At 47.2% G+C, this 26,408-nt stretch overlaps 3 protein-coding genes across 13 annotated transcripts; 2 read left to right on the top strand and 1 right to left on the bottom strand.

The window, feature by feature from the left end:
* The first annotated feature begins 1,476 nt into the window (after positions 1-1,476).
* On the top strand, positions 1,477-7,482 carry TMCO6 (transmembrane and coiled-coil domains 6). Of its 9 annotated transcripts, none has more exons than XM_055285989.2 (12): positions 1,477-1,690; positions 1,817-1,929; positions 3,750-3,865; positions 3,954-4,137; positions 4,399-4,503; positions 4,670-4,755; positions 5,009-5,125; positions 5,649-5,760; positions 5,865-6,051; positions 6,185-6,279; positions 6,658-6,825; positions 7,070-7,482. In XM_055285989.2, the coding sequence occupies exons 1-12, from the start codon at positions 1,606-1,608 to the stop codon at positions 7,181-7,183; spliced, it is 1,482 nt and encodes a 493-aa protein (XP_055141964.1). In that variant the 5' UTR covers positions 1,477-1,605; the 3' UTR covers positions 7,184-7,482. The 9 variants fall into 9 exon arrangements, with proteins under 9 accessions (XP_055141964.1, XP_055141966.1, XP_055141965.1 ...); XM_055285991.2 differs by having other exon boundaries at positions 1,486-1,690; positions 4,991-5,125; positions 6,000-6,051; XM_055285990.2 differs by having other exon boundaries at positions 1,487-1,690; positions 4,991-5,125; positions 5,988-6,051.
* Positions 7,483-7,550: 68 nt separating this feature from the next.
* Positions 7,551-9,839, bottom strand: NDUFA2 (NADH:ubiquinone oxidoreductase subunit A2). 2 transcript variants are annotated; one of them, XM_055285994.2, is made up of 3 exons: positions 9,547-9,839; positions 9,320-9,426; positions 7,551-7,756 (listed from the first exon to the last, which is right to left on the bottom strand). In XM_055285994.2, exons 1-3 carry the CDS (start codon positions 9,645-9,647, stop codon positions 7,665-7,667), a joined length of 300 nt encoding a protein of 99 aa, XP_055141969.1. In that variant the 5' UTR covers positions 9,648-9,839; the 3' UTR covers positions 7,551-7,664. The 2 variants fall into 2 exon arrangements, with proteins under 2 accessions (XP_055141969.1, XP_063498862.1); XM_063642792.1 differs by having other exon boundaries at positions 9,320-9,455; positions 9,547-9,766.
* Positions 9,840-9,874: 35 nt separating this feature from the next.
* On the top strand, positions 9,875-24,551 carry IK (IK cytokine). Of its 2 annotated transcripts, none has more exons than XM_063642764.1 (20): positions 9,875-9,988; positions 10,496-10,562; positions 13,750-13,842; positions 14,124-14,183; positions 15,013-15,180; positions 15,980-16,094; positions 16,558-16,628; positions 16,723-16,769; positions 17,863-18,026; positions 19,598-19,706; positions 20,808-20,847; positions 21,010-21,235; positions 21,386-21,404; positions 21,825-21,921; positions 22,202-22,282; positions 22,833-22,890; positions 23,694-23,782; positions 23,972-24,080; positions 24,252-24,286; positions 24,375-24,551. In XM_063642764.1, the coding sequence occupies exons 1-20, from the start codon at positions 9,973-9,975 to the stop codon at positions 24,400-24,402; spliced, it is 1,692 nt and encodes a 563-aa protein (XP_063498834.1). In that variant the 5' UTR covers positions 9,875-9,972; the 3' UTR covers positions 24,403-24,551. The 2 variants fall into 2 exon arrangements, with proteins under 2 accessions (XP_063498834.1, XP_055141960.1); XM_055285985.2 differs by having other exon boundaries at positions 9,876-9,988; positions 21,843-21,921.
* Positions 24,552-26,408: the final 1,857 nt, after the last annotated feature.

Here is a 26,408-nt window from a genome sequence, read left to right as displayed (position 1 = left end):
CTGTACCCTTTCCCCATTGGCCGGGGTCGGGTCATACAATCTAAACTAATCCCGGTTGGCTAAACATTTGGTTTTTTTTTAGGTAATGTGGGCACGTAAAAGAAAGTGGAGAGGAAAGGGGAAGGGGTGCCTGTAATGAACTAGAAAGTTAGTCTTCTTTCCAAATAAGGAAAGGAATGTGAGCTGGTACTGATAACGTCTGGTACTGTGGCATGCCTCGGCATCTAACGAAGGCAAAAAGGAAAAAAAGGAGAAAAAGGGGCCGGGTGCGGTGGCTCACGCTTGTAATCCCAGCACTTTGGGAGGCCGAGGCGGGCGGATCACGAGGTCAGCAGATCGAGACCACGGTGAAACCCCGTCTCTACTAAAAATACAAAAACTTAGCCGGGCGTGGTGGCGGGCGCCTGTAGTCCCAGCTACTCGGAGAGGCTGAAGCAGGAGAATGGCGTGAACCCGGGAGGCGGAGCTTGCAGCGAGCCGAGATCGCGCCGCTGCACTCCAGCGTGGGTGAGAGAGCGAGACTCCGTCTCAAAAAAAAAAAAAGGAGAAAAAGGAAAACAAAAGTGTGTGTGGGGGAGTACTATGAATTAAAGAATACAAGACTGATCTAATTATTTGAAGAGAAACCTCATCATATCCCAGATTTCTTTCTTTGAGACAGAGTTTCGCTCTTGTACCCCAGGCAATGAGGCGCGATCTCGGCCCACTGCAATCTCCGCCTCCCGGGTTCAAACGATTCTCCTGCCTCAGGCTCCCGAGTAGCTGGGATTACAGGCACCCACCACTACGCCCGGCTAATTTTTGTATTTTTAGTAAAGATGGGGTTTCACCATGTTGGCCAGGCTGTTCTCAAATTCCTGACCTCAGTTGATCCACCCGCCCCGGCCTCCCAAAGTGCTGGGATTACAGGCGTGAGCCACCAGGCCCGGCCCAACCAGCGTATTTCTTGAATGAATTGAAGTCTCATATCTCCCTAAAATATGTAAAACCAAGCTGTACCGGACCACCTTGGGCACATGTTCTCAGGACCTCCCGAGGGCTGTGTCAAGGGCCATGGTCACTCATATTTGGCTCAGAATAAGTCTCTTCAAATATTTTACAGAGTTTGACTCTTTTCGTTGATAATTCAATGACGCTTCAAGCGTTTTTGGCAGCTCTCATCAGTGGGATCCGCATTAATGGTGAAACGAACGGCATCGTGGCGCTTCCCGGAGTTCGGGGTTGTTTTGAACGTTCATCTAGAGCGTATTGTGGGTGGGGAAGTTCTGTTTGCTGAGTAGATTGTGACACTGCTAGCTTGGGGCACTCGAGGTCAGGGATGAGAGACTTTTTTTCCTAGAATTCGTAAGACAGGGAATCAATCAGAGGCGGAGCGGCGCCTCTGGCTCCGGTCCGGTGGCGCAGCGTCTCTAGCCCTCGCCCCGCCCACCGTCCCCGCGCTGCGTCCACTCGCCGAGCCCCGCCCTCACCCAGCACCCACCCCGCTCCTCGCGCCGTCCCCGCCTGGTCCCGCCCTTTGCTGAGGCTGCGCAGTCGGTGCCATCTTCTACGCCCCGGGAGCGTTGTGGCCGCTGTTTCCTTCAGCTTTCCTCCTCCTGCTCCACCATGTGGAGCCGACGGCAGGGCCGCCTCCGGCCCACGGTCTGCGGGGTGGAGGAGCTACGGCGCCGCCGGCGGGAGCGGGAGGCAGGTGTGGGCGGCCGAGGGAGCGCGGGGGTATATGGCGGTCGGAGATAGGTTGAGACCCCTGTCTCGGAGCCGCGGGTTCTGGGTTCTGGTTGTCCTTCCCACGCTCAGCCGGCTCCTCTGCCCCCAGCACTGCGGAAGGCGCGGAGGGAGCAGCAGCTGGTCAGCAAGAGGCTGCTGAGAGACGACGCCCCAGAGGAAGCTGGAGAGGGATGTGTGGCTGCGATCCTCGGGGAAACCGAGGTGAGGGGGCAAGGCAGGGTGCGCTGGAGTCCACGCCCTCTGGCGGCAGACTCCTGGGAGTACTCGAGGTCTGCCCCAAACCTGAACGCAATCCGCTCTACACTTCCATGCATCCAGTGGGTCAAGCCAGAAACGGGAATCATCCTGCACAACACTTTGACCCACAACCCCATATCGATCCATCATCAAGTCCTAGTTGTTTACCTCCTGAAGAGCTTTGGAGTCTTTACATGCCTCACCATCGAAGCTGCCACCACCACCTCCTCTCTGGATACTACTGCAATCTCCTAAAAGGTCACCCTGCATCTATGCTTGTCGCCGTCAATATGTCCTTTAAAAACACGTGGAGACCAAAATCTTTCCTGTGCCTCGCAAAGCATAGCATGGTCTAGCCTCTTCCTAACTCCAATTTTATCAGTTTTCTCATCCTACCCACCGTCCTCTTTTCAGTTTCTGCAACGATATATCGGACTCGTGTCTCAAGCCCTTGGCATTCGCTACGTCTAACGCGGGTTTCTTTTGGTATTCTGTCTTGAGAGCCTATTTTTTTTTCTTTTCTTTTTTTTTTTTGAGACAGAGTCTCGCTTTGTCGCCAGGCTGGAGTGCAGTGGCATGATCTCGGCTCACTGCAACATCCGCCTCCCGGGTTCAAGCGATTCTCCTGCCTCAGCCTCCCGAGTAGCTGGGATTACAGGCGCGCGCCACCACTAATTTTTGTATTTTAAGTAGAGGCGGGGTTTCACCATGTTTGTCAGGCTGGTCTCGAACACCTGACCTCGTGATCCACCCGCCTTGGCCTCCCAAAGTGCTGGGATTACAGGCGTGAGCCACTGTGCCCGGCCACCTACTTGTTTCTTGTAGAATATTAATCATTATCTAATGGTTTGTTTATTGTTATTTCTCCAACTGGACTTTAATTGCAGGAAAACCTAGATCCTGTGTTATTTGTCATTGAAAACCTGGTTGCCTGCACATTATCTGGCATATAGCTAAGTACTCAGTATTTATTGAATGAGTGAATGAAAGGATTTATTCAGCAAGCATTGAGTATCCCCTGTATTTGTATTATGTTTACATACATAGTTTACCGTACATACTATGTTGACATATATATTATCAACTTATTCCCAGGTTGTACTATTCCATTGTGTGTTTACTTTATGCCCGGACACTGTGCTGGTCACTGAGGTACACAAAGATGAAAGGTTAGAGCCCCTTTCTTTGAGGTGCTCACAGCTCGGTGAAGAAGACAGATGTCACAAGGGAAGGAAACATGAGGAACAAGAGAAACTCCTAAGTCTCTCAAAAAGAGCTGACTTCCCAGAGGGAATGAGGAGCAGAAATCTGAAGAGAGTGGGAAGCTGGGGAGGGTATCCAGGCAGAAGGAATAGCATGTGCAAAAGCTCGGAAGTGTAAAAAAAAAAAGAAAAAAGAAAAAAAGCTCATGTTATGCTAGTTGTTGTTAGAGTGTAGGTTGCATGGGGAGAATGGCTGGAGGAGTAGGTTTTGCCAGGCTGAGAGGTTTAAATATCCTTGAAAGAACCCTGTATGAAGGCAGGATAGATATTGTTATTCTCATTTTCAGGTGAGGAAACTTAGGTTCAGGTCCCATGTGGAGTAAGTGGCAGGTATTGTATTAGAACTCAGTTCTGATTCTCTGTCCACTCCACTGCAAGGTAGATGCTTATTAGTTGCATTAGTGTGAATAACAAGTTCTGGAGGTGTGATGTTGGAAGGCTCACAGGTGAAGTGGGCAGAGAGAGACTTAGGACTTGCTTTCTGGGAACTATGTGTTCTCCTTTCCCTGCCCTGAACTCCAGGTGCAGCAGTTCCTGCGGCAAGCCCAGCGGGGGACAGAGGAAAAGGAGAGAGAGGGGGCTCTGGTCAGCCTTCGTCGAGGCTTGCAGCACCCTGAAACGCAGCAAACCTTCATCCGGTCAGTGTGGGTGGTGTGGGGAGGGAGGAGTTGGGGCTCTGAGGGATGGACCACAAGCTAAGCAGGGCTCTGGTACTCACTCACATAGGCTGGAGGGCAGCATGCGGACCCTGGTCGGGCTCCTGACCAGCAACCAGGCCCTGCTGCAGCTTGAGGCGGCTCGGTGCCTGCATGAGCTCTCTCACTCCGAGCAGTCCACCGTTGCTGAGGCCTGCCTGCCAGCCACTTCCTACCTCCTCACCTACCTCTCCGGTCACAGCTCAGACTTCATAGTAAGCCCTGTCCCTTCCTATCTTGTTCTTGGTTTAGATTTTAAAATTGTGCTTTTGGGACCAGTTTGAGCTGGCAGGTAGGAGGAAGAAAACATGTTTGCCCTTATGCCTACAGCCATGGCTACACCCATCATCTCCCCACCCTCTTGTGAGCCTCAAGGATAGCTGCTCCAGCGTCCCCATCACCTCCCCTCCCCATCTCCCCACACCCAGCCTGGCATGAAACAGGCCAAGCCCAGTGCTTTTGTTGCCTGTTCTCAGGAGCTGTGTCTGTATACACTGGGTAACCTGATCGTGGAGAGTGAGGCTGTGAGAAGGCAGCTCCTGCCACAGGGCATTGTTCCAGCCTTGGCTGCCTGCATCCAGGTGACTCCTTTCTTCCTCCCTGGGCAACCCTTCCTTTGCGCCTCCCCACATGCTCCATCTACTTTGGTTAGGTAGTTCCAGCCTCTGCCCTGGGCCAAGGGGCTGAAAGTCTCTGAAGACCTTATGACCCAGCTTCCAGTCAGATCCTTACCCTGTCTACTTCCAGTCCCCCCATGTGGCTGTGCTGGAAGCTCTCGGATATGCCTTGTCCCAGCTTCTACAGGCTGAGGAAGCTCCAGAGAAGATCATTCCGTGAGTAAAACTGTCTTTAGATGTGCAGCCAGAGGTGACCCACTCAGTAGTATAGCTCCCGGATGCCTGAATGATTTCCAGAGCTGTTGCACATTTTAACTTCATGTGTCTGGCTAGGAAGGGCTTTGGGTTTGGACACTTTCCCATCTGGGCAGGGCTTTGGGTTTGGACACTTTCCCACCTGCTATCAGGGTTTGGTAAGAGCCACTGGCATCTTCCTGGTTCCTACTTACAGCCCTGCTTCTGCCAGCAGCTCCATCTTGGCCTCCACTCTCCCTCAGCACATGCTACAAATGTTGCAACCTGGCCCAAAGCTGAACCCTGGGGTCGCTGTGGAGTTTGCCTGGTGCCTTCATTACATCATCTGCAGGTAACAGGGCAATTGGGAAAGTATCACAGATCTTTCCTGGGGCTCCCTTCCATGACATTCAACTCTTTGAACTTGTGTCTGGAATTGCTATAGTGAGTTTTCCTCCCTCCACTGTCTTCTCTTTTTGGAGCCCAGCAGACCCACAGATCTTAGCTGTTTCTCTTTTTTTTTTGAGACAGTCTCGCTCTGTCACCCAGGCTGGATGGAGTGCAGTGGTGCAATCTCAGCTCACTGCAACCTGTGCCTCCTGGGTTCAAGCGATTCTCCTGCCTCAGCCTCCTGAGTAGCTGGGATTACAGGTGCGTGCCACCATGCCCGGCTAATTTTTGTATTTCTAATAGAGACGGAGTTTCGCCATGTTGGCCAGGCTGGTCTCGAACTCCTGACCTCAGGTGATCCACCCGCCTCAACCTCCCAAAGTGCTGGGATTACAGGTATAAACCACTACGCCCAGGCAACTGCTTCTCTTCTTAAAGGTGGAATTGACTATATACATAGGGACTGCTTGCTTCCTGTTGCCCAGCCAGGTCAGCAATCCTCTGCTCATTGGCCATGGGGCTCTGTCTACTCTGGGGTTGCTGCTGTTGGACTTGGCTGCGGCTGTCCAGAGAACCGAGGACGCAGGACTGGAGCTGGTAGGTGAAGATGTCAGGTGAAATTCTGGGAGATGTTTCCTGATAGTCTGGAATGCAGGCAACCTCTTCCTTCTTACACCTGACCCCCCAATTTGTCTTTGCAGCTGGCATGCCCCGTGCTTCGATGTCTAAGCAACCTGCTAACTGAGGCAGCAGTGGAGACTGTGGGAGGGCAAATGCAGCTCAGAGATGAGCGTGTTGTAGCAGCCTTATTTATCCTTCTGCAGTTCTTTTTCCAGAAACAGCCCAGTCTGCTCCCTGAGGGCCTCTGGCTCCTCAACAACCTCACTGGTACGCACCATAATCTGCCCAGGCCTGGACATTTGGATAATGGGGATATTTCCTCATGGCCTAGGCTGAGGTGGGTAGTATTGACAGGGGTGGTGGGGGAAAGCAGTTTTTCACCCTGGTACTTCTCTTCCAGCAAACAGTCCTAGTTTCTGTACCTCCTTGCTCTCCCTGGATCTGATTGAGCCTCTCTTACAGCTGTTGCCAGTATCTAACGTGGTTAGCGTAATGGTATGTATTGGGGTCACTTGAATCCAAGATCTGGTAGTCAGATTGTATGGGACAGCAGTCCTGAGCCCTCAGATGTACCTTTAGTTGAGAGCCAGCAGGTGGTGGTGTGTGGCCTCAAGGCCCAACCAATCTAGGTGTGTGTCCCTTAAACTGGATTATTTATCCTTGAAGAAATCAACTAACCACCTTAAGCTTCAGTCTCCTCACTTATAACTGGGGATAATCTTGCATCATAGGGTAGTTGTAGGAGTATGAGAACATGCATGTAGAAGAGCTTGGCATGGTGCCTGGGCATGTGGTCACCATGTCATATATTTTAGCTGTTGTTATGATCTTTGTGTTTCATTCTTTGTAGACTATATATGTGTCTATCTGCAGGTGCTCACAGTTCTGTGCAATGTTGCAGAAAAGGGTCCTGCTTACTGCCAGCGGCTGTGGCCAGGGCCCCTGCTTCCCGCCTTGCTGCACACACTAGCCTTTTCTGACACTGAAGTAGTAGGCCAGAGTTTGGAGCTGCTGCATCTGCTGTTCCTGTATCAGCCAGAGGTATAGGTTTCTGGCCCACATCCTCAGTCACCCCTGTTCTGAAGCCACACAGTGGCTCCCTTCCCGTCCAGTCCTAACTATAGTTGTTTCTCTGGGCCTGGCTAACCTATATAGATTCCATGTCAGAACCTTCATCCTCTTGTGGGGGAATGCACCCTCTAAAGTGGGCTGACCCATGAGGCTGTGGGAATTGAGTCTTAGGACACAGAGACCAGGTGTGTTGAATTTTCTTCCCTGCCCCTAGGCTGTTCAGGTCTTCCTGCAGCAGTCAGGGCTGCAGGCCCTGGAAAGGCATCAGGAAGAGGCCCAGCTCCAGGATCGTGTGTATGCTCTCCAGCAGACAGCTCTTCAAGGGTGATCTTGTTTCTCAATGTCACTCATTCCCCTCTCTCTTAACATCAAGCTTGTTTGTCCAGTAGAGCCTTTGGAGACTTAGGACCATAATGAGGTCTCATGTTCTCTGCTCCCACACCTAAGCCAAGACCTTTGGGTCCCAGCTCCTCTTTCACTCAGCACTATCTAGGCAGGAGGACCAAAAGGGACTCAGTGTGGTCTACTTATTCTGGGGCCCTAGAATCCCTGCCCCCCACCCTTCATTTTTGCTTCAGCAGCTGGTAGCTTTTGATGAGACAGAATAAAGTTTTATTTTTATATTAAGCTACTTTGCCTCAGTGGTTGCACAATAAGGGGTAGAGGGTAGATGAGGACAAGAACACCCTGAGAAAGCATTTTACAGCACAAGCTTTATGAGGAATAGGAGAACACATTTTTTTCACATTATACTAAGTCCAGCAGAGCCCAGGCTCTGGGGCTGTTGCTCTTAATCCTCAGTGGAGGCTTCAGGCTTTACCACTTAATACGTTCTCCAGGGCTCTGGTTACCTGATCAGCACTGAAGTTGTTCAAAGGGACATTCTTCTCTTGGCCAAATGCTGAGGAGAGAGAGGGAGGTGTCTTTACCTATTCTGCCGTGGAGGCTACCAAAGTAAAATAAAAGATCTTTGTCTTTATCTTAGTCTTGTTAAGATGGGAAGAGTATTAAAGAGATATGATCAAAATACATTTGGTATGCCTAGAATTAATACAATAGGTCTCAAACACATCTAGGAAGCCCAAGTCCAAATAGAATTTTGGCTGATTCTGGATGGCCACAATGGGTTGTTTCAGGGAAGCTTTCATGGGCACTGTAGGCATTTATTATTAACTACTGTGAGCAATGTATTGCATGGGTCCAGCCTCAGCTGGGTGCCCATTCTCTCTCTCTTTTTTTTTTTTTTTTTTTTTTTTTAGATGGAGTCTCGCTCTGTCACCCAGCCTGGAGTGTAGTGGCGCGATCTCCACTCACTGCAACCTCCACCTCCTGGGTTCAAGCAATTCTCCTGCCTCAGCCTCCTGAGTAGCTGGGATTACAGGCGCCCGCCACCACGCCCAGCTAATTTTTGTATTTTTAGTAGAGATAGGATTTTACCATGTTGGCCAGGGTGGTCTCGAACTCCTGACCTCAGGTGATCCACCTGCTTCAGCCTCCCAAAGTGCTGGGATTACAGGCGTGAGCCACCACACCCGGCTGGGTACCCATTCTCTAGGCTCCCTTAGGCTATCTAACATAATACCCAGCACAATACACTAAAGTTACTCGTGTCTATCTCCTCCTGTAGTCTACTGGCTTTTGGAAGGAGAAGCTTTTTTCCTCCTCCAATTATTAGTGCACGTCTAATGTCTACTGTGTCTCACAGATGTCTACTCTGAGAACCAGTCTGCTTAAGGTGGTCACTCTCCTCCACCTCCTCCTGACATTCCCAGGGCACCATATAGTTAAAAGCTGTGATTAAAATCCTGTTATTCAGTATGTATAAACATTTATTGCATACCTACAATGTGTTAGGCAACGTGATAGGAAAATTTCATTTTGCAATACATTGCCATGCCAGTCTTAGAGGGGTAAGTGCATTCTAGGAAAGGGGAATAAATGTAAAGGCTCAATCCTGTTATACTCTAGCTGCATTACTTTAGATATGTTCCACAGTTTTGATTCCGCTTTCTAATCTCTACAAAGAAAAGAAGAACACGCTTCCTCCTAACTAATGAAGATTAAATGAGTTAGGCAGGGAAGCACTCAGCACAGGGCCCAGCTCTACGTGCTCAAAATTACTGAGATTCTCACACACTACCTGGACTGACACTGGCTACACGTTATTTGGAGAAACTATATTGACTAGCTTCTCTCCTGTCTGAAGTCCATTCTTAACTACAAAAACATCAGCTCCTGGTCCCTACGCAGGATTCGGTCAGCCTCCATACTTATGTTGCCCGGAATACAACGCATCATATAACCCTGCGAATATAAATTTCTTCATGGAAACAAGATCAACAGCAAGGCTAAAGTCTGCGTTCTAGTTTCTCCACGGGTTTCTGCACGACCTTGGGCGGTCCCTTCCCTTCTCAAACCCTTGCTCCCCTACAGGAGCCCCAGACCCCTGGCGTCCCGCACTCACCGTAGCGGGCCCAGAGCTTGGGCTGCACGTCGGAGCATTCGCGGATTAGGATGGGTAGGTCGGGATTCGCCTTCTTCAGCTCCACATAGCGTTTCTCAATGAAGTCCCTGCGGGGCCGGAGAAAGCGCCGCGCGTGCTGTGGGCGCGGGCTTCCCTCAACTTCAGGGAGGTCAAGGTCGTGACCCCGGCGTCCCGAAGCCCGCCCGCCTCACCACGCCGCGCCTCACCTGACACCCTGGCTGCCGGGCGAGCGCTGACATAAGTGGATGCGAATCTCACGCAGGCCCAGCTTTGCCCCGATTCCTCGACTCGCTGCGGCCGCCGCCATCCTTGCTAACACCGAAGTTCCCAGTTCCAGGTCTTCGGGCCAAGTGTTCCGGTCTGACCAACCGCGGACCCTAAAGCCTAGGCCATAGGCTGCATGAGGCAGGGGCGGGGTAAAGCTTGGCCAATGATATGAAAGTATTGTAGGACCGCTGTGAGGTCAATTTCTTTGCGCTCGGGGTTGGTCAGAAGGAAAAACAGGAAGCGGAAAGGCTGCGAACGCAAAGCAGTGTGGGTTGATTCTGAGGTGCACTGTGGGAAAGGGCTTGTAGCTGCGGTGTTGCTGTTGGAGACTCGATTGTTGGTGACAGCAGAAGAACGATAACAAAATGCCGGAGCGAGATAGTAAGGCCCAGGCCATCCGTTATTTCTTCCTCATGGCACTTGGGGCACTTGGCGCATTATTGTAGCTTCTGAGCTTAAGCCGGGTGTGTGTGTATGTGTGACGCTTGAACCCGGAGAAGCCGTAGGGTCCTAAGTGAGGCCGACGGCTCCAAACTCCGTCCCCAATCCTCACTCCTACTCCAAGTGATGATAGGCGGCTTTTGTGTGTGGATCGCTTTCCCCCAGTCCTGTCCCCATACTTAATCCTGGGTTGCGCATATTCATCTTTTACGTAGTATTTTAGACGTGATCTTCCTGAAGTCTCTGATCCTCCAGCGCAAGATTAGGGTCCTCTGCTTTGTGCTCCCACAGCCTCTTGTAGTTTCCCATTTCAGCACTTATTACATCGTGTTGACACTGCCGCTGTTCTAATTTTTGTTCTGTATTGTTCACTACTATATCTCAAATTTTTGCATGGGATCTGACACATAAGAGACTGATTAAATTAACGTCAATTCTTTTTGTCAGGTGAGCCGTTCTCCAACCCTTTGGCCCCCGATGGCCACGATGTGGATGATCCTCACTCCTTCCATCAGTGAGTATTTTGTGCTAGGAGCATGGAAATGAGTTGGGCAATGAACAGAAAAGTGGTGGTGATGGTAAAAGAATTCTGAATGTCTTGTCATCAAGGCCGGTCAAAAATTATACCCGCTGGCCCTTTATCTCTGTGAGCCTTAACTGGATCAGGCCAAGTGCATAAGGGTATTAGAAGGGAAATTCCTGCAGGAAAGGTGTTAAGTTGTTTTTTTTTTTAAATACGTGTTGTGTAATTACACATTATATAAGAATTACTTCTTCCAATAGCAAATTGAAACATAGGAAATAAGGGTAAAATCATCTTTTTTTTTTTTTTTGAGACTGAGTTTTGCTCTTGTTGCTCAGGCTGGAATGCAGTGGTGCAATTTCGGCTCACCACAGCCTCCGCCTCCCAGGTTCAAGCAATTCTCCTGCTTCAGCCTCCCGAGTAGCTGGGATTACAGGCATGTTCCACTACGCCTGGCTAATTTTGTATTTTTAGTAGAGATGGGGTTTCTCCATGTTGATCAGGCTGGTCTTGAAATCCCGACTTCAGGTGATCCATCCACTTCTGCCTCCCAAAGTGGTGGGATTACAGGCATGAGCCACTGTGCCCAGCCCCCGGTAAAATCATCTTTGATAACATCCCCAATTCCAGTCCGTTTCTTTGTTTTTTTTTTTTTTTGAGACGGAGTCTCACTCTATTCCCCAGGCTGGAGTGCAGTGATGCAATCTCAGCTCACTGCAACCTCTGCCTCCTGAGTTCAAGCAATTCTCCTGCCTCAGCCTCCCAAGTAGCTGGGACTACAGGCATGTGCCACCATGCACGACTGATTTTTTTTTTTTTTTTTTTTGTATTTTTAGTAGAGACAGGGTTTCACTATGTCTGTCAGGCTGGTCTTGAACTCCTGGCCTAAAGTGATCCACCCGCCTCAGCCTCCCAAAGTGCTGGGATTACAGGCGTGAGCCACCGTGCCCAGCCCCAGTCCTTTTCTTAGAAGTAACCACGGTTACGTTTTTTTGTGTATCTTTTCCTCCTGTTGCCCAGGCTGGAGTTCAATGGCATTATTTCTGCTCACTGCAACCTTTGCCTCCTGGGCTCAAACAATTCTTCTGCCTCAGTTTCCCCAGTAGCTGGGATTAGAGGCATGCCCCACCATGCTTGGCTAATTTTTGTATTAGTAGAGACAGGGTTTCGCCATGTTGGCCAGGCTGGTCCTGAACTCCTGACCTCAAATGATCTGCCCGCCTCGGCCGCCCAAAGTGCTGGGATTACAGGTGTGAGCCACCACGCCTGGCCCTCCTACTCTTTTTTAAATGCATTTATACACATACATGCATATCTGAGGAAAACACAACATTGCTTTGTGATTTAAAATATTTGAGTTAAATGATATTATGCTGTATATATCATTTTTGCAACTTGCTTCTTTTTAAACCCTGCTCAGTGTTTCTGAGACTATCTTTCATAGCAATGACAAGCATTCCCTCCTTGGCTAAACTTTAGTCAGGTTCCCCAAAGAGTCCTATTTTTCAGCAGGACTCATCTGTGGCCTGCTGAGCACAGTTTTAGCAAAGAAATCAACCGCCGCTCCACCCCCATACCTAACCAAGTTGCTTTTAGTAATTTTCTATAAATTCTCACTTGTCCCTGTTGTATCTGGAATTAAGTTCAGTCTCCCTACTCCATTACAATGGTCTTGACTTCTGTTACAGTAGTCTTCGATAAAGTCTTCCTTGGGGAGAAGAGGAACTTGATTAGATATCAAGGGTGGGAGAAGAGGAGCTGGATTGGATATCAAGAGTGGGAAAACTTTCTGTGAACTGACTTAGGATTCCTTTTTAAAACTGAGGTCAGCAGGCCAAGGAAGAGCCCTAGTCAGAAGAGAGCTTTAAAGGAGTCTGACTTTTATTTGATCAAGAGAGGAGTCAGTCTTTGTTAGTGTACCAATTAAAATAATCTCTTGTACCATTAGTGCTGTCTTTCCCTCTTTGGGAAACACCGTCACAGTTTAGTCAGTCTCCAGCTAATAAACACTTAGTCTGTTTCAGACTGATTCTTTTCTTTTTTTTATTTTTTTGAGACAGAGTCTTGCTCTTTTTGCCCAGGCTGGAGTGTAGTACCTAGATCTCGGCTCACTGCAACCTCCGCCTCCCAGGTTCAAGCGATTTTCCTGCCTCAGCCTTCTGAGTAGCTAGGATTACAGGCTCCCACCACCATGCCCAGCTAATTTTTTTGTATTTTTAGTAGAGATGGGATATCACCATGTTGGCCATGCTGGTCTCGAACTCCTGACCTCGGGTGATCCACCTGCCTCAGCCTCCCAAAGTGTGGGGATTATAGGCATGAGCCACTGCACCTGGCCAGACTGGTTATTTTCAAGGCTATAATTGAATTTCGTTTACAGGCCTTCTTATATACATATGTCAGTAATGGGCCAGGCTAAATATAAATAAATGGAGTTGCTGGCTCATAGGATATATATACTTAAATTTTAACAAATACTGCAAAATTGCCCTTCAAATTGGTTATACTGGTTTACATTCTCATCAGCATTATATGAGTGTCCCCTTCCCAAATTCTCACTCACACTTGATTTATCAAACTTTTTAGTAGTTAACACTCTGATGCATTAAAAGTGGCATGGCATATCTGGTCGGGCACAGTGGCTCACACCTATAATCCCAGCACTTTGGGAGGCCGAGGTGGGCAGATCACCTGAGGTCAGGAGTTTGAGACCAGCCTGGACAACATGGTGAAACCCCACCTCTAATAAAAATACAAAAATTAGCCGGGTGTGTTGGCGGGCACCTGTATTCCCAGCTACTTGTGAGGCTGAGGCAGGAGAATTACTTGAACCCAGGAGGCAGAGGTTGCAGTGGGCTGAGATCGTGGCACTGCACTCCAGCCGGGGCGACAGAGGGAGACTCTGTCTTAAAAAAAAAAAAAAAAGCTGGGTGTGGTGGCTCATCCCTATAATCCCAGCACTTTGGGAGGCCGAGGTGGGCGGATCACAAGGTCAGGAGTTCAAGACCAGCCTGGCCAATATGGGTGACAGCGAGACTCCGTCTCAAAAAAAAAAGTGTCATATCTTTGTTTTAATTTGTATTTCCCTGATTTCTGTTAATTTAATCATGATTTTTACTTGTTCCTTTTTCATTTCTTATTGAGTCCTAATATTTAAAATCTTTGCCTTTTCTTCTAGATCAAAACTCACCAATGAAGACTTCAGGAAACTTCTCATGACCCCCAGGGCTGCACCTACCTCTGCACCACCTTCTAAGTCACGTCACCATGAGTAAGTCTTTGGGTGATCCAACCTGTCTGCCAGCTTGTTTCTTGCTCCTTCCTATTTCTTTCTACTAAGCAGAATGACTTTTAATAGTCCCTCAGGTATTTATGATGCTCTCTAAAGTTTGAGAACTGCCCACCTACAAATATTGATGTGGATTTCTGCTTGATTGAAAGTGTTACTTTGGTCAGTATTCTAGGTCTTTCTAAAAATCCTCAAGGAGACTTCTTGGGGTTTCTGGGGCTGTGGCAATATTTTGCTATCAGTGAATTTCTCGTCTCTTCTAGGATGCCAAGGGAGTACAATGAGGATGAAGACCCAGCTGCACGAAGGAGGAAAAAGAAAAGGTGAAGGAAGGGTGAAGGGTTTTAGATTTTAAGGTGGATAGTGTTTAGGGGAAAGAAGTAGGGGTTAATTATGAAGCTAGAAACTAAGATTTTGTCTTGAGGCTCTCTACTTTCTTAATGAAACAGAGTGATACTTAGAGTGGCAGTAGAGGGCTTTGGAATAGGCCTATCTATATTTTAATCTCATCTTCACTAGTTTCTTGATGGATAACCTAGACATTTGCTTAGCCTCTCTAATCCATGGATAGAGTGGAGATACAGTAGCAATAATAACTTTTATCAGGATGTCATGAGGATCAGCTGTGAAAGTACATGTAGGCATTTAGCACCAATGCCTGGCATATGGTAATCACCCAATAAATCTTGACGGCCATCATCATTATTATATCATCATCATTATTTATATGATACAAAAGTTTCTGGACCTGGTACTTGGCTTTTCCTTTATTCTGAGAGTGGACCAGCAAATAATACGTTCTTTTCAGCTGAAATTTAGAAGGTGGTAAAAATTCAGAAGATTTTCTGATTTTTGTATGGAAAAGTCTTATATCTATAGAGAATTGGTAGAGTTGGGTGGTATTAAAAAGTTCTCAAGTGACAGATGGAGTGTCCCAAATTGGCACTGGAAAAGTTTATCTATAAGCTGGAAGAAGTTGTAGTTCTGATTTTGAGTAACTATGAAGAGGTGGCCAGCAGTTCTATCAGGACAGACATGAGCTTTTCCCCATAGAGAGTAGGTTGGAGATGTAGGGAAGCAAGCAGGAACAGTTCTGTTGACCTTGAGGTAGCAGCTGATGAGCCTTACACATTTGCCTTTCTCTGGTCACAGTTATTATGCCAAGCTACGCCAACAGGAAATTGAGAGAGAGAGAGAGCTAGCAGAGAAGTACCGGGATCGTGCCAAGGAACGGAGAGATGGAGTGAACAAAGATTATGAAGAAACTGAGCTTATCAGCACCACAGCTAACTACAGGGCTGTTGGCCCCACTGCTGAGGCGTGAGTACTGAGGGACCAGGGCATGGTTCCCTCAGCATTCTAGAGTCATGCAGATACGATGTGAACTCTTTCTCTTACTTTCTTGCCCTGGAGCCTACAATAAGCGATTTCAGAGGCATTTGCCACCCACAAAGGACTGTTCTTTTTTTTTTTTTTTTTTTTTTTTTGAGATGGAGTCTCGCTCTGTCACCCAAGCCGGAGTGCAGTGGCGCAATCTCGGCTCACTGCAAGCTCTGCCTCCCGGGTTCATGCCATTGTCCTGCCTCAGCCTCCTGAGTAGCCGGGACTATAGGCGCCCGCCACCACGCCTGACTAATTTTTTGTATTTTTAGTAGAGACTGGGTTTCACCGTGTTAGCCAGGCTGGTCTCGATCTCCTGACCTCGTGATCCACCTGCCTCGGCCTCCCAAAGTGCTGGGATTACAGGCGTGAGCCACCGCACCTGGCCCGCCCATCCCCCCCCCCTTTTTTTTTTTTTCTTTTGAGACAGAGTCTTGCTCTTGTTGCCCAGGCTGGAGTGCAGTAGCACGATCTCAGCTCACTGCAACCTCCACCTCCCATGTTCAGGCAATTCTCTTGCCTCAGCCTCCTGAGTAGCTGGGACTACAGGCACCCACCACCATGCCCAGCTAATTTTTGTATTTTTAGTAGAGATGGGGTTTCACCATATCCGCCAGGCTGGTCTCAAACTCCTGACCTTGTGATCTGCCCGCCTTGACCTCCCAAAGTGCAGGGATTACAGGCGTGAGCCACCACGCCTGGCCAGTACTGTTCTTATGTGGCCTCTTTCATTATACAGGGACAAATCAGCTGCAGAGAAGAGAAGACAGTTGATCCAGGAGTCCAAATTCTTGGGTGGTGACATGGAACACACCCATTTGGTGAAAGGCTTGGATTTTGCTCTGCTTCAAAAGGTGAGTCCTGGTGGTCAGGTGGGGAGTAATACTATCGTGCTGAGTGCTCTTGTATGGGTCTGGCAAGATGAGGAGGGAGATTCCTGAGAGTTCAGACTGAGTAGAAGAAGGGCTAAAAGTGGCCCCTCTGAAAAGCTGATTGCTACTCATCCTTCAAGTATCAGGCCAAATTTTATTTCCTTGGAGAAGCCTTCCCTGATCACCCAGGTGTGGTTAAGCACTTCCCTTCACTTCCTGCTTCCTGTACCTTTGCATAGCCCTTCTGTTTCATTTACCATAGCAGTTATTGCACTTTGTTGAAATTGTTTAATTTGTCTGTCTCATCTACTATAAGCTCCATTAGAGTAAGAACAATATCTGTCATGTTTAATATTATATTCTTAGTTCCTGGTACAGTGTGGTGTAGTGGATGTTCAATAAATATATAAAGTGAGTGTCCTAACCCTGCTTGCTTTCCTGTTAGGTACGAGCTGAGATTGCCAGCAAAGAGAAAGAGGAAGAGGAACTGATGGAAAAGCCCCAGAAAGAAACCAAGTAAGTAAATATTATGGAAGGGTTGAGAATTTAGAAAGGTGGGACCTAAAGTTGGAGCACATTTAGCAAAAATAAAACTTTTTTGTCTTTTCAGGAAAGATGAGGATCCTGAAAATAAGATTGAATTTAAAACACGTCTGGGTGAGTACAGTTTCTATACTAGTGACTATGCATTCTAGGTGAATTGTAGGGAATTTAATGCTCTGGGAAGGATATGCTTCTCCTTTCCCCCAACCTCCTTTCCTCTTTCTTTGTTTTTGAGACAGTGTCTCACTTAATTGCCCAGGCTGGAGTGCAGTGGTGTGATCATGGCTCAGTGCAGCCTTGACCTCCTGGACTCAGCCTCTTGTGTAGCTGGCACCACAGGCATGTGCCACCATACCTAGCTAATTTTTTTTTTATTTTTTGCAGAGATGGGGTTCTCTGTGTATTGCCCAGGCCAGTCTCAAACTCCTGGGCTCAAGTGATCCTCCTGCCTTGACCTCCCAAAGAGATTCTTTCTTGCCCCCCAAACAACTAACTCCCATAAAATACTCTAATAAGACTCAGACATAGATTTAATTATTTCATATGTCATTTATGTCTCCTCAGGTAGATTGAAAGATTTTCCAGTTTGGGGCTTATGAATTAAAAGAAGTAACATGGTTAGTGATTAAAAGTTCAAAATTTGGAATCAGAGAGACCTGAGTTTAAACCTTGATGATGAAACAGCACTAAGTGTATGATTTTAGGCAACTGACTTTGCTGTTTGTTCATCTGTAAAAATTGGGTTACTATTTACCACATGACTTTATTGTAGGGATGAAGAAAAATGAAATCTATACCATGCCTATCATATGAGCAGGTAGTATAGCTGTTTTTTCCGTCATCATCAATATTACCTTAAACTTCATCCTTCTTCCTCAGAGAACTTAATACAATACAGGTGCGTAGTGCCCTTGAAGAGACAATGTAGAAGAGTGGACAGGAGCCCAGGCTTTGGAGTACACTGCCTGGTTCCATTCTTTGCTCCATTACTTAGTAGATACATGACTTTAGGTAAATTACTTAAATCTCAGCCATAGTATTCTTATTGGTAAAAAGGATAATAATATCCACTTCATAGGGCTGTTGTAAAGATTAAATGAAGCAAAGCTTGCATAGCACTTGGCATGGTGGCTAGCACAGAGTAAGCACATAAGTGACAGCTGTTCTTGTAGATCCTGGCTACTTGCTGCTCTTCTCCTTATTGTAGGCCGCAATGTTTACCGAATGCTTTTTAAGAGCAAAGCATATGAGCGGAATGAGTTGTTCCTGCCGGGCCGCATGGCCTATGTGGTAGACCTGGATGATGAGTATGCTGACACAGATATCCCCACCACTCTTATCCGCAGCAAGGCTGATTGCCCCACCATGGAGGTGAGTGAATGGAATCCTGAGAGCCTATCATGTGAGCCTCAAGCCTGGGAATCAGCCTGGCCCCTGCCCCGTGTCCCTCATCCACCATGTCACCAAGTCCTGTTCACTTTTACCTCCTAAATCTCAACTGAATCCATTCACTTTTCCACTTTTTCACCAATAGCATTCCAGTCTAAGCTATAATCATTTGCTGGAACTATTAACTTACTATTTTTTTTGAGACCAAGTCTCACTCTGTCACCCAGGATGGAGTGCAATGGTGCTATCTTGGCTCACTGCACACTCCGCCTCCCAGGTTCAAGCGATTCTCCTGCCGCAGCCTTCCAAGTAGCTGGGACTACAGGCATTCATCACCACACCTGGTTAATTTTTTTATTTTTAGTAGAGATTGGGTTTTACCATGTTGACTAGGCTATTCCTGACCTCAAGTGATCCATCCACCTTGGCCTCCCAAAGTACTGGGATTACAGGCATGAGCCACTGCGCCAGGCCTCTGGAACTATTAAAAAGGCTTCTAATTGGTCTCCGCACTTCCACTCTAATTGGTTTCCGCACTTCCACTCTGATTTGTTATTATATCTTTTTATTGAGGTGTTAATTCACATGCCATATAATTCATCCTTTAAAAAGAATTTTTTTTTAATTTTTATGGGTATATAGTAGGTACATATACTTATGAGGTACATGAGATGTTTTGATACAGGCATATAATGCATAATAATCACATCATGGAAAATGCAGTATCCATCCCGTTAAACATTTATCTTTTGTGTTACAAACAATCCATTTATACTCTTTTAGTCGTTTTAGAATGTATAATTAAATTATTACTGCCTATAGTCACCCTGTTGTGCTATCATGTAGTAGGCCTTATTCATTCTTTCTTTTTTTTTTGGTACCTATTAACCACCCCTACCTCCCCTACCCTTCTAAAATACACAGTTTGGCTGGGTTCAGTGGCTCACGCCTGTAATCCCAGCACTTTGGGATGCAGAGGTGTGAGGATCACTTGAGGTTAGGAGTTCAAGACCAGCTGGGCCAACATTGTAAAACCCGATCTCTACTAAAAATTAGCCAGGCGTGGCGGCATGTGCCTGTGATCCCAGTTACTTGGAAGGCTGAGGCATGAGAATTGCTTGAACCCAGAAGGGGAAGGTTGCAGTGAGCCAAGATCGTGCCACTGCATTCTAGCCTGGGCGACAGAATGAGACTCTGTCTCCAAATAAATAAATAAAATGTAAATTTTTGTCTCACTACAGTTTAGAAGCTTTTAGTGGTATCTCATTCTTAGGATAAAGAGCAAAATCTTTACCATGGCTTTGAGCCTCTGCAACATCTGGCCTTTCTAGAATGTTCTAGACTCCTGACTTTCTTGAATGTTCTTGATTCACTTTTGATGCAAGGCTTTTGTGCAGGCTGTTTTATCTCTGGAACATCCTTTCACAGCACTTCCTTTCCCTCCCTTCACCTACTGTATTGTAATTCAGTCTTTAGTTTGTTAAGTGAATGAATGAATAAATGAAGAGATTCCTGCTTAGTGGTTTAACATTCTTATTTCTTGGTATTTTCAGGCCCAGACCACACTGACCACAAATGACATTGTCATTAGCAAGCTGACCCAGATCCTTTCATACCTGAGGCAGGGAACCCGTAACAAGAAGCTTAAGAAGAAGGATAAAGGTACCTGGAGGGTTAGAGAGAGAAACCTTACCCACAGAGGGCGTTTGGGGATAAAACCAAGGTCTCCTGGAGCTTTCTGTCTCCAGAATATTGAGAGGCTCCTGGGAAGCAGAGAAAAATGGGAGTACTGGAGCATTGGCAAGGAGACAGTTACAGCCAGATTCTGTCTCCTTAACCTACCTAAGAAGCAGTAGTCAGGTCTGAAGCATGAGGGATGGAGAGTGGGTAGGTTATGTCCCATTTATTTTTTTTTTTTAAAGAGATTTTTTGGTGAAAACCAGAAAACCTAGACAGATTCTAAAAAGGCTCTAACACTTGACCCACATTTTATTTTATTTTATTTTATTTTATTTATTTATTTTTTGAGACAGAGTCTCGCTCTGTCACCCAGGCTGGAGTACAGTGGTGCGATGTCTGCTCACTGCAACCTCTGCCTCCTGGGGTCAAGCGATTCTTCTGCCTCAGCCTCCCAAGTAGGCGCTACAGGCACAATAGGGCACTATGGGACTATAGGCACGCATCACCACGCCTGGCTAATTTTTGTATTTTTAGTAGAGACGGGGTTTCACTGTATTGGCCTGGCTGGCCTCGAACTCCTGACCTCATGATATGCCCACCTCGGCCTCCCAAAGTGCTGGGATTACAGGCATGAGCCACCACTCCTGGCCTTATTTTATTATTTTTATTTATTTATTTTTTTTGAGATGAGTCTCGTTCTGTCGCCCTGGCTGGAGTGCAGTGATGCCATCTCGGCTCACTGCAATCTCTGCCTCCTGGGTTTAAGCAATTCTCTTGCCTCAGCCTCCTGAGTAACTGGGATTACAGGCACCTGCCATCACACCCGGCTAATTTTTTTGTACTTTTAGTAGAGATGGGGTTTTACCATGTTGGCCAGGCTGGTCTCAAACTCCTGACCTCAAGTGATCCGCCCGCCTTGGCCTCCCGAAGTGCTGGGATTATAGGCGTGAGCCACCACACCCAGCCTTGACCCACATTTTAAACAGAAGATGTTTAAAAGGGCATTAAGAGCTGGAGAGGATGGTGAAGTTCAGTGGAAATTAACTGAGGAGTATGTTCCTGACTTCCCTCTTTAAATTTCAGGGAAGCTGGAAGAGAAGAAACCTCCTGAGGCTGACATGAAGTATGTATCCTAGCCCCTGGCATCTGATGAGAGGGAGGGGGTCTGTGCATTTCTTGTGTCTGGCATTTTGGGGAGGTGTTGACATGAGAATCTGGAGAAATGGTCAGGGGGAGTGAAGGTGTGTGTGTGAATTTGGCCAGCTAGTGATCTCCATTTTCCCAGTATTTTTGAAGACATTGGGGATTACGTACCCTCCACAACCAAGACACCTCGGGACAAGGAGCGGGAGAGATATCGGGAACGGGAGCGTGATCGGGAGAGAGACAGAGACCGTGACCGAGAGCGAGAGCGAGAACGAGATCGGGAACGAGAGCGAGAGCGGGACCGAGAAAGAGAAGAGGAAAAGAAGAGACACAGCTACTTTGAGAAGCCAAAAGTAGATGATGAGGTGAGATGTGGGCCCTTAGTACCAGGTGATGGAGTTACCCCTCTCTGGAAATGTGAACAAGGTTGGGTAAGGAATTGTTTCAAACTTGGGGGAGGGATGAGTAGGAATTTCTCATGGTAACACTAACCTCACATTTTGTGTTCTTTCCAGCCCATGGACGTTGACAAAGGTGAGTTGTACACACAGCATCTCACAGTTGCTCTAGCAGTCCTGCTTTCCCCTGGGCTGAGGGTCTGACCTAGGGCTCAGAGCTGGCAATGGTGGGATTGGGGGACTTCCTGGTTCTGGGTTCTCGTAAGAACTGTGTCTTGCTTTATTGAATAGGTGGAGTTCCCTCCACCTTCCTGGGCCATAGCAGGGCATATTTGCTCTTAGATATAATTCCTGTGGCCCTGGGGTTCTGAGAAGGTGAGATAGAGGTTGAGTATGGAATGTTCTGGATACCCTACCCTCATCTCAACCAGAGTAACTCATTAATTGGAGTTTGTTTAAAACTTTGTTAGTCAAAAGGGTTCTATGCCTTAAAAAATGTTTTTTAAGTGTGTTGTGGGGAGGAGGTTGTGAGAGTCTCAGTTCAAGGTCTGGGCAGAGTTCTCTTTTCTCCTAGGACCTGGGTCTGCCAAGGAGTTGATCAAGTCCATCAATGAAAAGTTTGCTGGGTCTGCTGGCTGGGAAGGCACAGAATCATATCCTTTATTTTAATACATTCCTGGGTTCCAGAGAACTGGTCTCTTTACTCCAACCCCCCGCTGCCTCCCTGCTCCCTCTTACCCGCCCCACTCCTTCCCTTTTGTGCTGAATTTTGACAGAATGAAACCATCCCTTGTTCCTTCCCAGAGCACCCATAACAGCTCACAGCCCTCTCAGAATTTTCATGTTGGGGCTTCTAGCCCTTGGCACCCTCCTGGATGAAGCTTTACAGCAATAGGTAGAATCCTGTCTAGTGTTTTCTTTAACATAGCATATGCTGAAGAAGCCAGAAGACAAAAAGCAGCTGGGAGATTTCTTTGGCATGTCCAACAGTTATGCAGAGTGCTACCCAGCCACGTATGTGAAACCTGGTTAAGGAAGGGGGGCTGGGATGATTGGGGAACAAGTTGGGGGTGAAATGGAAATTTGATTTGCTAAGTCCCAGGGCTACTTTTTTTTTTTTTTTTGAGACAGTCTCACTCTGTCGCCCAGGCTGGAATGCAATGGCATAATCTCCGCTCGCTGCAACCTCTACCTCCCGGGTTCAAGCGATTCTCCTGCCTCACCCTCCCAAGTAGCTGGGATTATAGTCATGCATCACCACACCTGGCTAGTTTTTGTATTTTTAGTAGAGATGAGGTTTCATGATGTTGGCGAGGCTGGTCTTGAACTTCTGACCTCAAGTAATCTGCCCGCTTCAGCCTCCAAAAGTGCGGGGATTACAGGAGTGAGCCACTGTGCCTGGCCCAAGGCTGCTTCTTACTTGGATGAACTATTTTATTAGGCTCTGAGTGGGAGGTCTAGGGGGTGGTCATTTCTATGCAGATAGCCTCTTAGTTGGGTAGGTTTCCAGATGAAGCATAGGGTCAGGGTGTGCAACATCTGTTTAACTCTTGCTTCTCTTTAGGATGGATGACATGGCTGTAGATAGTGATGAGGAGGTGGATTATAGCAAAATGGACCAGGTATGTAGTAAGAAGGATGGTGGGCGCCTTTGGGCAGTTATTATTCGTTTTACATATATCTCCTTCCCCACTCCTAAAAAATCTATCTCATTTACTGGGCCCCACCCTCCTTTAGTTGCAGCAGTAGAAACAGCAGCATTGAGGGTCATGAGCAGCTTAACTATTTCAGAGTCTTTGCACAAGATCAAATGACATAGGGTCAAAAATCTATTTTTTATTTCCTATAGCAAAGTGCCAGGCTTTGATTCCCATGGTAGGCAGTAAGCAAGCATCAATGCGTAAGTAGAAAGGGCAGAAAAAATTGCAGTCCTTGGAAAATAACTAAGTTTTATTCTAGCCAGGATTGAAGTTTTCCTCTAAGTCTTAAGCAAAATTAAAAAGAAAAAACCACTAATGCCACTAATAGTGAAGAAGTCTCTGTTCTTCCCCTGAGTTCATTGTATTGAAATAGCATGGTTTAATCTTGGAGCCTTGTTTAATCCTGCCTCTACCATTTATTAGTTTTGTGAACTTGCCAAGTTCTTTTACTGTTTATGCCTCAGTTTCCTCATCAGGAAAATGGAGAGAAATATAGTTCCCTCTTCATAGATTTTATGAGAATTAAATGAGATATGCATTTAGTGTACAGAATAATGCCTGTCACATAGTAAGTATGTAATAAGCATTTATTATTACTTATCAGGGTATGATTTATGAATTGTGGAACCTAGGATTATGGGAGAGTCTGGCATTAATCAAGGGCTGAAATTCCATTTCCACCGACATCTCTTCCTTCCCCATCCCCCCATTCTGTCCTGCAACAGGGTAACAAGAAGGGGCCCTTAGGCCGTTGGGACTTTGATACCCAGGAAGAATACAGCGAGTATATGAACAACAAAGAGGCTTTGCCCAAGTGAGTCGGTACTGAATATGGGCAGGGTGTGAGAAGGGGTGGGGGGATTTGATGGAATAGTGCACATAAGGTTAGAGGGTGTGGTCTGGCTGAGATATTCCCAACTAAGTTCTTTGCCCACAGGACTCGGGAAAACCTCGCCACTACTATGCAATCTCTGATGCATTCTTTCCCAACTGCTTTTTTCAGGGCTGCATTCCAGTATGGTATCAAAATGTCTGAAGGGCGGAAAACCAGGCGCTTCAAGGAAACCAATGACAAAGCAGAGCTTGATCGTCAGTGGAAGAAGATTAGTGCAGTAAGTAGGATGGCCCCTTGGGTGGGAGGGTTTCAGCTGGGAGAAGACATTGGCCTGCAGATTCAGGAACAGGCAAGGGGCTGGAGAGCCATGGAAATGAGAGGTCAGCCTTGGGCCTCAGGTCAGCTTAGATAGGCAGCTTGGTGATAGACTATCCTGTTGTTTTTGCAGATCATTGAGAAGAGGAAGAAGATGGAAGCTGATGGGTGAGCGGCATTATTCCTCTTCTGTGGGGCTGGTGGGAATTGCTTAGTGTATTGATCTTATACTGACCCATTTCTCCTTCCATTGCAGGGTTGAAGTCAAAAGACCAAAATACTAATCACCAGTTACAACCAGAGATGCTCCACAAGGATATGCTCCCCACTGTTTTCTTTCTACAATTTCCAAAGGTTACAAGATGTTTTTTTGTGGATGAATATAAAATTTTATTGTGTAATTACTTGGTTCCATTAAAATTGGTTAACTTGCTAGCTTTGTTGAGCATGTCCCCTCCAGTGCCCTTGAAGCACCAAGAACACTAATTCCACTGGTTGTGTAAAATCACATGCAGAAAGTTATCAGTCCTTTCCTGAGCTGTGGTTCTAGATTCCTAGACAGTAAGGATGCTTTCTAGCCAGTGTGCCCAGTAGAGAAGAGAATAATGATCCTCACTGATGGGCAAGAGGTGGATAGAGGAATGTAAGGATGATTGGTCTCAAATGTCAGACTCATTCAGGCCTAGTCCCTGGACAAAGATTTCCTGGGGATTGCAGTCAGCCTGATGGGCTGCTAATCTGATCCCCAGGCTATGAAGGACTGGGCTCTGGATGAAGGCATCTAATGAAAATCACTTACGGGTGGGAACCAAAACCTTTTATGAGTTTATGTCCTCCTGTGAACTTTGTTAATGTTGAGTACAAATCACTGTCTCCTTGGCTAAAGGTGTAACCTTAGGGAAGTGCTTCGGGTTTAGAGCTGATAATAGTGTGGCCCTGCAGGTACAGGAATTCCTATCCTAGACCAGAAGGGTTTGGTGCCCTTCATCACCCTGAAACATTTGCCAAGGCCCAGAATAGGTCTGTTGGCCTTTGAATCACACCATTCCCTTCCCTTTTCTTCCTTTCTGCTCATTACCAGCACTTTGGTCTGGTGCTTATCATTAGGTGTCATTACTGCTTCCTGGCTGGATGCCACGCTGCCACTGTCTACCCTGAGCCCAAGATTTGTGGCCTCACCAGATCCAAGAAAGCTAGAAAGTCACCTTAGCAGTTACCTTGTCTTTGATTATACTCACCTTGGTAGGACAGGTTTTTGTGAGGAAGCCAGCATTGTGCATGGCACACGAGGCTGAAATTGGGCCTTGCTGCAATAGCACCTAGAATGGCTAATTTCAGACAAATGACACCATGGTTCCGTAGGCAGCAGTCCCAGTTATTAAAAATGGTCACAGAGACATGGCACAGGTGAAGACACCTGGAGAGTCACTAAAAGCAAGACCTGGAGATTGACTGTTGGTTTGAAATTCAGTTTCTGAGGCCAGGCTCAATGGCTCATGCCCACAGTCTCAGTGCTTTGGGAAGCCAAAGCAGGAGAGTCTCTTGAGGCCAGGAGTTCATGAGCCTATAGCTATGCAGGAGGATCGAACTGAAGAGTTCAAGGCTGTAGTGAGCTATGATCACACCACTGCATTCCAAGCCTGGATGACAGAGCAAGACCTTGATTTAAAAAAAGAAATTCGGCCGGGCGCGGTGGCTCACGCTTGTAATCCCAGCACTTTGGGAGGCCGAAGCGGGCGGATCACGAGGTCAGGAGATCGAGACCACGGTGAAACCCCGTCTCTACTAAAAATACAAAAAGTTAGCCGGGCGTGGTGGCGGGCGCCTGTAGTCCCAGCTACTCAGAGAGGCTGAGGCAGGAGAATGGCGTGAACCCAGGAGGCGGAGCTTGCAGTGAGCCGAGATTGCGCCACTGCACTCCAGCCTGGGTGACAGAGCGAGACTCCGTCTCAAAAAAAAAAAAAAAATAAAAAATAAAAAAAATAAAAATAAATAAAAATAAAAAAAGAAATTAAGGGGCCGGGCGCCGTGGCTCACGCCTATAATCCTAGCACTTTGGGAAGCTGAGGCGGGAAGACAGGTCAAGAGTTCAAGGCCAGCCTGGGCAACATAGTGAGACCTCGTTTCTACAAAATATACAAAAATTGGCCAGGCGCGGTGGCTCACGCCTGTAGTCCCAGCACTTGGGAGGCCAAAGCGGGCGGATCACGAGGTCAGGAGTTTGAGACCAGCCTGGACAACATGGTGAAACCCTGTCTCTACTAAAGATACAAAAAATTAGCAGGGCGTG

The sequence above is a fragment of the Symphalangus syndactylus genome, chromosome 7 (assembly GCF_028878055.3).
Source record: "Symphalangus syndactylus isolate Jambi chromosome 7, NHGRI_mSymSyn1-v2.1_pri, whole genome shotgun sequence".
NCBI classification, from domain to species: domain Eukaryota; kingdom Metazoa; phylum Chordata; class Mammalia; order Primates; family Hylobatidae; genus Symphalangus; species Symphalangus syndactylus.
Note: the sequence above shows the minus strand (reverse complement) of the source record. Positions and strands in the feature narration are given on the sequence as shown.